Source organism: Saccostrea cucullata, unplaced genomic scaffold (assembly GCF_032062105.1).
Source record: "Saccostrea cucullata isolate Sc308-1 unplaced genomic scaffold, CSIRO_AGI_Scuc_v1 ctg10428, whole genome shotgun sequence".
Taxonomy (NCBI): domain Eukaryota; kingdom Metazoa; phylum Mollusca; class Bivalvia; order Ostreida; family Ostreidae; genus Saccostrea; species Saccostrea cuccullata.
The window spans coordinates 1-12,627 of NW_026923948.1; the positions used below are offsets into that span (position 1 = coordinate 1).

The 12,627-nt window shown below is 34.1% G+C and overlaps 1 protein-coding gene across 1 annotated transcript; it reads right to left on the reverse strand.

Annotated features, from left to right (window-relative positions):
* Nucleotides 1-6,576: 6,576 nt before the first annotated feature.
* LOC134265315 (uncharacterized) lies at nucleotides 6,577-7,857 on the reverse strand. Its single transcript, XM_062747547.1, has one exon. The coding sequence runs from the start codon at nucleotides 7,831-7,833 to the stop codon at nucleotides 6,727-6,729; it is 1,107 nt and encodes a 368-aa protein (XP_062603531.1). The 5' UTR covers nucleotides 7,834-7,857; the 3' UTR covers nucleotides 6,577-6,726.
* Nucleotides 7,858-12,627: the final 4,770 nt, after the last annotated feature.

Below are 12,627 nucleotides of genomic sequence, written 5' to 3' on the forward strand. Positions count from 1 at the left end.
TACCCCGGGGTCATGATTTGAACAATCTAGAATCTACACTATTCCAAGATGCTTCCACATAAGTTTATGCTTTCCTGGTCCAGTGGTTATTGAGAAGAAGATTTTTTATGACCCCATCCTATTTTTCTTGATTATATCCCCTTGGAAGGGGGATCAGCCCTTCATTTCTCAACAATTTAAACTCCCCTTTACTTCAAGATGTTTTGCACCAAGTTTGGTTCAATTAGCCCAGTGGTTATTAGAAGAAGATGAAAATGTGAACAGTTTACAGACGGACGGACAGACAGACGAACGGACGATGGACATTGGTTGATCAGAAAAGCTCACTTTCAGCTCAGGTGAGCCTGAAAGTTAAATGTAACAAGTAAATTGAAAAAAAATGTGGTCCTTCGCTTTCGGTGTCTTTTTGGGTGGGATGTCGTTTTTTATGACATATTTTGTCAAATCTTGTTACAGGTAATGCACATGTAAAATATGAAAACACTATCTCTCCTCAATCAAAATTTATAAGGAAGTTAAACACTGATGACCCCGTATGGCAAAATAGCGAAGATTAAACTTTTCTTAAATGCAAATTAAATATATTGGTACCTAAAGTAGGGCCATCTCACAAGAAATACGATTGTGAGATATGAAAGCCCTAGTAAAATCTGTTAAAAATTTATGGTTAAGGATAAGTTCTGAAAGGTAGGTCAAAACTCCAAGGTCAAAGGGTCAAAGCTGTTAGTTTCTTAAGAAAGGTCTTGCCACAAGTATTACATAGGTGAAGTATGAAAGCCCTTGCCCGAACCGTTCAAAAGTTATGGCCAAGGTTAAAGTTTTTTTAAAAGTAGGTCAAACTCCAAGGTCAAAGTCAAAGGGTATATTTTTTAATATCCAATGAAAGGTCTTGCAACTAGTGTTACATATGTGAGGTATGAAAGCCCTTGCTCAAACCGTTCAAAAGATATGACCAAGGTTAAAGTTTTTGAAAAGCAGGTCAAGCTGCAAGGTCAAGGTTAATATTTCAAAGTTGTCGGTATCCTATAAAAAGTGTCATCACAAGGATGGATTACATATGTGAAGTATGAAAGCCCTAGACCCTACCGTTCAAAAGTTATGGCCAAGGTTAAAGTTTTATCATAAGAACGGAAATCTCCAAGGTCAAAGTTGTTGGTATCCAATGAAAGGTCTTCCCACAACTAATACATATTTGAAATATGAAAACCTTAGTTTTTACCGATCAAAAGTTATGGCCAAAGTAAAAGTTTGGAATTTTTGTGTAAAAGTGGATCAAACTCCAAGGTCAAGGTCAAAAGCACAAATTTGGTGGAACCCAAAGAAAGGTCTTGTCATAAGGAATTCACATGTGAAATATGAAAGTCATAGCTCCTCTAAATCAAAAGTTATGAGCAAGGTAAAAGTATTTGTGTCGGATGGACAGACAGACTGACTGACAGACGGACAGACGAATGAGATTTAATGTCCCCTCGCTTAGGCGAAAGTGGGGGACAAAAACACCCTGATTGTAAGCGGTATAATAGGATGCATTGCACGAAGGTGATTCTTTTCAATCTTTCCTTGAATCAAAATTCCTATCGGCGTAAAGCAAAACTTCGTTTCATTGGCTGATTTTTTAAAGATGATTGTCCAGGGGCGGAGTCAAAGACACAAAATAAATGCAAGTCTTCTATAAACTTTAATTTGTACTGCAACACAAAAAGCTACATGTAAACTGATTCAATCTTATTGGATCCGCCTGTTAAGATTTAATTGAAATTTTATATATCTGCTTGTTATGCATATTCAAAATCTTGTGATTATATTCAATAATATTGAGGTGTATAGTGTATAATTTTGTGATGTATATTCAATAAACTTGTGATATATCTGTGCAAAAAATGCATTGTGGGTAATATGACACAACAGTGTTCTACTAAAGTAAGGACAATTTTATTGGTTGGTAATAACGAATTTCAAAGTAGCCGGGTGATGCATACGTATATTGATTGTATATTGTTTAACGTCCCTCTCGAGAATTTTTCATTCATATGGAGAAGCCACCACTTGCCGTTGGAGAGCTGCAAATTTTGCCCTATACTCGGCACTTAGGGCCATTGAGCATGGAGGGATCTTTTTCGTACCAGCACCTACTGCGACACGGGACCTCGGTTTACATGTACACGGTCTCATCCAAAAGACCGGTCTCCACATCCCACAGTATTATTCGAACTATAAGCGCTTGGTTTCAGGATGGTGTATTTAGTGTATTATGTTTTTCAAGGTGTGTCTGAATACCGTCATTAAAATTAAAATAAAAATTCACTGAAATTAGCACGTTTTAAAAATGTCATATTTACTGTATATAAAAAGAGTAAAGGAGTGACACTCGCCATCTTGGATTTCAGGGGGTGCCTCTGTTCACATTTGATTTAAATCAATATCTACATTTTTCCTACCGGTGTCGGGTGAGATCTAGCTTAAAAAATGATTAAATAACGCCTTTTAAATGTATGCCGATTTGAACTTGCCGTACAAAACATGCAGTAAACCCAAAACGTCCTCTATACCAAGTACAGAAATCGAAAGCAACGAAAGTGGCGATTTCGACTATGTAAAATGTAGAGGCGTCCCGGAATTACAAAGGAAATCTAGAGAGGTCAGAAACCGTGCCAAACTTGTTCCCTCTCGATTTTCCGTGTAATTCCGGGACGCCTCTAAATTTTTCATCGTTAGAAATCGGCGCCTTTGTTGCTTATAATCTTATATATCCGTAAAATTTCAAAAGTAGGTCACCGTGACCTACTTTTTGGTTGACATTCTCCGAAGATACCAGATGCATCAACTGACAAAGTTTGATATCCGAAGCCAATAATTATCTGAGATATTTAAAAATACATATGCAGCCATAAAATTTCATAAGTACATTGTAGGTCACCGTGACGTAATTTTTGGTTGACATTCTAAAGAGACCAAAGATGCATCAACTGACAAAGTTTGATGATTCTAAGCCAATAATTACCTGAGATATTTAAATTTAGCCATAAAATTTTAAAAGTAGTTCACCATGACCTACCTTTTTGGTCGATGTTCTCTGAAGTCCCGAGATGCATCGACTCAAAAAACTTGATGATTCTAAGCCAATAATTACCTTAAAAAATTAAAATAGCCACAAACTTTCAAAAGTAGGTCACTGTGACCTACACTTTAGTTGACACATTGTCTGAGAACCCAAGGTGCATCAACTGACAAAGTTTGATGATCATAGGTCTGAAATTATCCAAGATATGTATGCCCCTTAAACAATTTGAGAGTAAGTGCCTGCAATATTTAAAAAGTAGGTCATTGTGACCTACTTTTCAATAAATATGTTTTAAGCCCAAAGATGCATCTGTACTCAACGAATAAGAATTGATGATTCTAATCTGAAATTATGGCCTTAAATGTTTTAGAAAATATAAGCCAACTGACAAAGTTTGATGATCACAGACGTTCAAGCTGCTTAGACCGAATCGACAGTTAATATTTTCTCAAATTTTCTGTATAATATTACAACTTATATATTGCAATAGCATTTCACACGAAAATATAATAAGTATCTTTCTTCATCTCGAAGTTATTGAAACTTCGAATTTCTGGACGGGTTTGATGACACACCCTTGCACTTTCACAAATTATAATCATATTCTTAATACTGAAGAAAAGTTGCAATTTTGTTGTGTATTAAGGAAAAATATTAAAACCATAAATACAGAAAATTCAGAGTAAAAATGTTCGAAAGTAAAACCCCTCACTAGTATCGTCGGTCCGTGCTCAGTGTTCTGTACAGAGTTTAACAAATTGAATACACCCGGGAAACATAAACTGTTTTTGTAAACTGGACACGAGCTCTGTTTTAATGTTTACGATTCACCAGGTGTGTTCAATTAATTGTTAAAGTCTGCACACACCACAGAGCACGGGCTGAAAATTTTTACTCTGAATTTTCTACAGTTTTAATATGTTCATATTTTTAAAACCCTAGTTTGAGTATTAATTGTAGTCCTTGGACCAAGGATACTCTGTGACAAATTTGACAATGATTAGCAGAGGGGTTGAACGTTCTTGAGTTATATATGGCCAATATTCTAAAATGCTTACGCACATCGCACAAATTGCACATGGTATTAGCTTTTTGAGCCTTGGCTTGAAAGAACTAAATAATCTCTATTTATACATTTCTATAGTATAAGTTCGGTACATATAAGTTTCAAAATAAAGGTTGGACATCCACACTGGGATCAAACTTATACCATAAAGTTCTTTCCCATTTTAGAATGCTTTTTATAAAATCCGTATCACATATTAATAAGAAACGCCTGTGTTTAACCCACGTTAGCAGCTTAGATTTTTAAATAGATCTTTAATATCATGAACTTAATACATGTAATTACCAGTGACATTTGAAACGGACAAACGACTGGCACCATATGAGTCTTTCTGCCGTGCGCCAAGGGGTCGGGAGACACAAATTAATTCCGAAATTATCTCCTTTGGTGGGCTTTTTCGTTACGGAGATTTTACCGGCAGATGGAACTTTTTTTTATCCAGAGTTATCGTTTCTGCTATATTCCGATCTGTTACACGGACATGAAAGACGCTTGACATTTTTAACCTTTCTTTTCATAAAAAATATCCCCTATACTATAATTATTATAGTATGTGGGATATTTCTTATGAAAGGTTAAAAATGTCAAGCGCCTGTGACAGGCAATTAACAATATGTCATATTCTTATTAATATATATATAAAATCACAAGGTACATATGGCCGCCATCTTGATTTTTTCTTGCAATTGGTCGTTCACGCCAACTTAAATTTTATTTTCGTCTGAAACTCCGCGAAATAGATTCTCTACAACCATATTAATTTTGTGGTCAGTCTTTCGAAGTCTCAACTTCCAGACAGTGTTACTTTAAGAACGCACCACACTTAAAAGTAGAAATCATTCGTCAAACTCAATCTACTGCTTTAATAATAAGAATGGGGAATGACTCCTGATGAAGTCAACTATTGCCGTATTTACTTGAAGTACATTAGTTTTTATATCACTTCATAAAAAAATATATTATGTATTTCTAAGTTATTATCAATTTGAGAACTCTCTATATAAAATATGACAATTTATGTTTCAAAACAGGAAAATATAAATTATTTGGAAAATTTACAGGATTGACAAGTGTTATTAAGGAAACTGTTAATATTGGATTAAAAGGTATCAGTTTGTAACGCTCTGCTCCTATTTTGTATTGTTTTGTGGACTTTTGATGCTGGAATACTGTTCGTTATCTCCATATGTTTCAACAAATAAGGGACATTGAATCAAAGATAATAATTATACAGTCATACACAGCAACACCATCTCGGAGTTTAATGCTGACGTTTGAGACAGATTTGCTTTCAGTACGAAAGTAGAACAGAACTTTAAATTGGTTCGTGCAAGTTCAGGATGAAGATAAAAGTGCCATTAATGTTTACGTTAAGAGATATTCATTAAAAATTATTATACCTCTACTGATTTTTCACTATATAAAAGTAAACTGATATACTGTATTTTGCTGATTCCCTGAAAATCACCGTAAAAAGACTGATTCCCTGCAAAAAGATGCGTCGTCATACCTATCAGGAACACCCAGTGATTCCTTTTAATCATACGAAAAGTACCGAGATGTTCCAGATTGAATACTGTATTCATAATGAAGCTCTCGGCAAAATTCCAGTTCCCCTCGAGCAAACCTATTTCCCTCGGCTGCGTCTCGGGAAATAAACTTGCTCTTGGTGAACTGAAATCTTGCTGACTCCCTCTGACAATGATATACTTTAACTGTATAATAATTTTTTTTAAAAAATATATAAATATGAATAAGAATACGGTAAAACGCTGAAAGTGACACGCTTTTCACTTGCGCGAAGTCATGAATGATTCATCGTTATCGCACCATCGCTTCATCGTCATCGCACTATCGACCTAAACCGCGATGATGCGATAGTGAACTGCATGGCCCTATCAGGATTCCATACATGATCATGCTTGCAGTTCTGTACAATTGCACTCGCTCTAACTACAACAACCTAACTTTAAAATAGAATTTTTATTATAAAAGAACATACGTCACGTCACGTGCAGAGAGACATTTTAACTTAATTCACAATTATTAAGTATGTGTACATGTAAGAAATATTGTCATATATCAAATCACGTTCACGTGTGACATTTAAACGAATTTACCTAATTTTCTTTGGTTTAGAAAACCAGGGTTTCATGCGAATTTGTTTTAAAACATACAAAAGACCACGAAAAAATAAACAAGAATAATTGTCTTTTTTTTTTACCAAGATACGTTTACTTTTCTTTATTTGAACAAAGCTTAAATGTAAGAAAAAATATTTTCATCTACTATACAACCAGACACTCCGCTGTTTCTGTAAATTCCGACGTCATATGACACCACAGCCTCTTGCAGTTTAACGTTTGAAGAGGCGGATCAAAGATTCAACTGTAAGCAGTGAAACGGTCACATCGTAAAACATATTACATGTAACTATTAAATAATTAAAATGTATTTCGTCGTTTGTTTGTACGGTATTTAATGGTTGCAGTTATTGTGAAAACAAACTACATGTACATATAACCATGGGATGTTTAATTTCTCTGCAATAGCTAATGGGACTTAATTCCAGTCCCAACAAAGTACAAGTACATGTATTTTATGGTTTATGGGACATGCAACCGCCACATACATTTTCTCCTCCGAATTCTAGGGCAACATTGCTGAGAAATTGCTTGTCAATGAGAGCTTTGAACTTGTAGACTGAAATTGTGGCCGATGCATCGTATGACTCTTTACAAACTTGACGAAACCCTTGAGTTTCTGGCCCATATAAACATCGACTGAAAGACGACATTTCTGCTGTCACAAATAATTCTACAGAGTGGAGTAATCCTTTAGCAGTTATGTTTATAAATCCTCTACAACCATCGTATTTCGCAGATATGTAACTATCATATGGATGAAAATTCGTAGAAATATTTTTTAAAGGATTTCTATAGCCAAGTAAATAGGCTGTGATGGGAAGGGGTCCAAATTGAACAGGCCCACCAGATACAGCGTACGTAACGTTATTCGGAGAAATTCCTTCTGACCATATCCACGCTTTGGGAAATGATTTACCCCAGTTCTTCTCCATATGAGCAAATCCACGTCTCCCTTCGAATATGATTTCTTTGTGTTTTTTAAACTTGTACGACACAATAGATGAACGAAGGCTGTAGACGAACCAATGTAGCGGAAGTGGAAATTCATCCACCCATCCCCCTGGCCCTTCGCCATCTGGGCCCCATGGAACAGGGGAAGATAACTCGCCATCAAGAGATACGTTATCAAATTTTACACGAAATGAAGATGACGAGACATTAGTCTGGAAGAAAACGAAGGAAGCACTATTTTTAGCAAGCCATGTAAAGTTAACTGGTGAAGCTATGTCCGGATTTTTATCGATAGGTTTGCCTTTTACTCTCACTTTTAAGTCGGATGAATTAAAAGATGCATCATGGGAGATAAGCCTACATCCGGTAACAGAACACGACCTCACTAAAATGCTGCAGAGAACAGGTGGGTATTTATTCACAGTCTTGGATACGTCAGGTAATACTTGCCCAAACAATAATCCTATACTGTTGCCATTGTCCGAATCTATTAACCGTATATACCATCCCTCGAAAAAAGGTCCACGTTTAGGAAATACATGAGGATCAAATCTGTTTCCAGATGTTAATGTTATTGTGAATGAAAGACATAACCACAAGAAATTCATAAGTTTTTGTCCTTTGAGGTCAAATGTCCTGTAAAAAAAAAAAAATTCAAATTTAAAAACGTAATGTCTTTGAGAGATCCCAGCTTAGCTGTTATAGATAAATCTGTATACTTCTCCATATCGAACGAAATCTTTTTCAAATTTGCTCATTAAAGAGACTCTAGGAGTAGCATATTGAAATGATTTTGATTAATGTAGTTTTTTGTAGCAATTTTGCATAATTCTTTAAACGCTATTTTTAAAAAGAGGCATGTGCATTTATTTGAAATTTGAAAAATCCTTGGGGAAGGTAATACCGGTACCTCCCGATCCACGTAAGATTTCTTTTCGCTTGGATTTAGCATCTGCCCTTTGTTCCACAATGAGAACCATTCCTATCGAATTAAATTTTGACAATATTATGGCACCAGCCCAAGAGTCTACAATTGGAAAAACTACACTTAATTGGTTGCTAGCATAGCAAAATATAAATAAATTATCATGGTTAATGAATTTAATAAAATATTTTGTTTCGGTACATCATTTTCCGGGGCTGTCAACATCATTCAAAAACTCCAGGGTCCATTAATTGGGGTTCCGCTGGAGATTTCTTTTAATTGAATAATTTTACTTCGTTAATTCAAATTTTGATCACAAAAGTTGCAAGGAAAAAGATGATGCATTTTTATATAAATGATTCTCGTAATCATTAAAACTGAAGTAATTCATCCCATTAAAAGTTCTTGTGTTTCAAATGTTTAACCAGGAAAAAGGGAAAATTAAAAGAATATAGATAAAGAAATTGTTAGGTGTATTTTAGAAATTCAATATCCATAAGCCTTTGCCAAAGGGTTTGATGTGCTAAAAATATTAATCCCATATAAAACTTGGATGTCTCTTGTTGTCCTACATTTCTACAAGGGCCATGGTGTAAAGAAATCCAATCAACAGTGCATACATTGGAAAGTTTGCATATATTTTAAAATTTGACATAATCTGTTGCCATTGAGAAGATTAATAATTACAATGTATTTCCGTAAGATGCATCTTTAGTTACTCTTCCCTAAGATGCCAGTACCCCATTTAATTTCATAAAAAACTTTGACCCCATGTTGTGGCCTCACCCTTAGCCTTGGGGTAATAATTTGCGAAGAGTGGAATCTACAGTGTATATGCTGACCAAGGATGCAGGTGTAAGGGGGGTTAACTTATAACTCTGTTTATCTGTTGAGGAGAGGGATAATAAAAAAACAAGCAACTTTATAGATATGCATATTCATTGTAGCTTAAAATATTTTCCATATTTTCAGAAAAGTCCTGAGCTATCACAATTTTCTTTGTAAGCCAAACAATAAATATACTCACAATCAAAAGAAACGCAACACCCTAATTTTAGGGTGAAAATTATATACGGGATATAACTATGTACCAAAAGAGTTAGGACATGTTTTACTTTGCAAAATCAGTCTAAAGATAACATTTAACGTTTAAATGAAGAATCATTGTTTTGTAAATTTACTTTTAATTTACTCTTAATCTTATCTTTAAACATTATAAAGTAACATATAACTCTTGAAACATCCCCCTTCCGACCATTCAATTAAATCTTGCTAGTCCGCCATGTACAACCCGATTGCTACCATGCATTAGGTTTATCAGTGTCTTAATCTGAGCGAAATAAATATTCTTGGGCATTTTTAAATGCCTGTTTTTCAGATACTGAGGTCAAATTTTCTCTAACTTGGCGTAGTGTAGTAACCCTTGGACTTCCGGTCAAGGAACTGTCATTCATGCTTTTGAAACACATGAGCCCGAAAAGTCGTTATGTAGTGTATATTTGCATCTGTTGCTCTGCTTTTTCTTTATTTTGAGAATTTCCAGCATGAGCAATGAAAATGCCTGCTTTCGACATTTTGAGGAAATACAGGCATCCCATCCAGAAAAGAAAGAAGGATATTTTTCCAGGATTTTAGTACAGTACTTATGATTAACAGCTACAAAACCTTGAAAACCCTAAATATTGTCAATAATTTTATTAAAAATGCTAATTTTTGATTTCTGTTCAGAGGGCTAAAAATCAGCTTTAATGTAATGGAATGAAAAATCATTCAACTGTTTAATAACTCATCTGATTTGGCAAAGTAAAAGATGTCCTAACTTTTTTGGTACCCCATTTATATCCGTTTTATTGACTCGAGTGAAGAAATTGTATGAGTTATCAGTTTTCTAAAAAAAAAAATACTGTATTTAAATAAACATGATAAAAGCAGTAACTAAAAAGCTTAAGAACAAAAAACACTAATAAAGCTACCTTGATCAGTCTGTTCATTACATAACTGCAGAACTTTACACATTACATAAACAAAGCATAGGACACTTAGTTAAAATATGTATAATAACTCCAAATAATACTCCGACAGTGTCAGTTCTTTGGGACTACTTTTCCTACGAATATAGGGAGTCGTAGCGTAACGTAATACCCTAGGAATGAAAATAAATATATAGTATAGTACCTCAGTCAATGATGATTTAGATTCTCAATCAGTCGATGACACAAACCGGAAAAAAATAATCGCTACATATTGTTTTACGCGTGAAACCGGATGCGAAAGAGAAATCACATTTCCGGAGATCTGGGGCCCGTTTTACAAAAGAACTTACGACTAAGACCAAAACCTTCAGATTATTGTAAAATTTTGCAAAATTAAAAATTGCTCAGTCAGAACTTATTCAAATATTAATATACAAGGTTACAGGGTCAAAGTCATAATTTATTTAGAACGGTATTGTCATCTGTACAATGCAGTGTACATGTGAAATATAAAAGCCTTATGACCTCTTTTCTTTCAAAAGGTATGATAAAGGTTAATTAGTTTTTGTGATAGACAGACGAATGAAATTTTATGTACCCGCGCTTTCGCAAGAGCAAGAGACAATTAAACAAAGTTAGTATCAGTTTTCTCAAGAACGTAAAAAGTAATTTTCAAAAAATAACCAGAGGTTAAAGTTTCACAGTGAGTTAAAATAACGTGTTTCTTTTAAGATATCTGTAGCAAACAGCGAAATACTTATGAAAATTATGAGTATATAGCAAAGATATGACAATTAAACTGCACTGTAAAGCAAGAAAAGACTGCACAATATAAGTGTGTATCAACCGTGTATGTCAAGGTCACACCACTTATTTTTAGCTCAAACTTGTAAACAACATTCAATTGGAGCATGCAGAGGTGAGAAATATGTTCTAACAACTTTTCAAAAAGATTGCATCAAAATTTTTGGTCTACTTACATTAATTCCTGAATATACTTGAGACCATGGTAATTATGGTAACTTATACTTTTCTGCGTACACGTGCAATAAGAAGGAAGAAGTAAAGAAATATTTTCGTTATGGGGAATAATGAAATTATTTTACTTTTATTTTTCGCCATAAACATGATATTTCAAAAGGTATGATAAAGGTTAATTAGTTTTTGTGATAGACAGACGAATGAAATTTTATGTACCCGCGCTTTCGCAAGAGCAAGAGACAATTAAACAAAGTTAGTATCAGTTTTCTCAAGAACGTAAAAAGTAATTTTCAAAATAACCAGAGGTTAAAGTTTCACAGTGAGTTAAAATAATGTGTTTCTTTTAAGATATCTGTAGCAAACAGCGAAATACTTATGAAAATTATGAGTATATAGCAAAGATATGACAATTAAACTGCACTGTAAAGCAAGAAAAGACTGCACAATATAAGTGTGTATCAACCGTGTATGTCAAGGTCACACCACTTATTTTTAGCTCAAACTTGTAAACAACATTCAATTGGAGCATGCAGAGGTGAGAAATATGTTCTAACAACTTTTCAAAAAGATTGCATCAAAATTTTTGGTCTACTTACATTAATTCCTGAGTATACTTGAGTCCATGGTAATTATGGTCACTTTATTATGCTTTTCTGCGTACGCGTGCAATAAGAAGGAAGAAGTAAAGAAATATTTTCGTTATGGGGAATAATGAAATTATTTTACTTTTATTTTTCGCCATAAACATGATATTTTTGTTTTAGGTTTTGAAACCTGTAATTTTCTGAAACCTAATACTTTTATTAGAATTGAACAAAATTTGCTCGGGGTCATGCAAAAATTGTACGTTTGTCAATTTTCCCTGCTTGACTCTTTAAGTAAAAGTTACATTTAATTGAACAAATAATAACATGTGGTCCATTTCACTGAACCCATTCAGAAAGACCCGCACAGAATGAGTGCTACTTAGGTCTAAATCCTCTGTTAACTGAGAGAGAGAGAGAGAGATGATGATGATGATGATGTGGTCTTTAATTCGACATTCGAATATTATATTAACAATAATTATTTTCATTCATATATCGATCGACTCAATATATTTTATAGTGAGCATTTTAGACACAATTTCTTTAATGAGGGAAACCGATGAATTCTACGTACTCTATTAAATATATTTTACGTCAAAGCACAATCCAGTAGAGCTTCTATCTCTTCACAGACTTATTATGTTTTTTTATGCCTATGATACTAGTAAAAGCTTTTGTGACAAATACCGGTATACTGAACTCAAGTAGGGTTTTTCCATCTAAATGACTTTTTATTTCAGTAAAGTCAAAATTACAACGTTGTTCATTTGTTTTTGTGTTTTGTTTTTTCGTTTACGCTTTTAATTGTTCAAACTGACAGAAGCAGACACACAACTGTTGTAAATACGTTTTTATTTGAGAATCAATGTTTTCTACTACAATTGATAATCATTATATCATTGTTATTACACGAAACTGTACCATTAGTGTAAATTT

What these genes read in the sequence shown, in the direction of transcription:
- LOC134265315 (XM_062747547.1), bottom strand. Translation starts at nt 7,833, where the DNA reads ATGAATTTCTTGTGGTTATGTCTTTCATTCACAATAACATTAACATCT.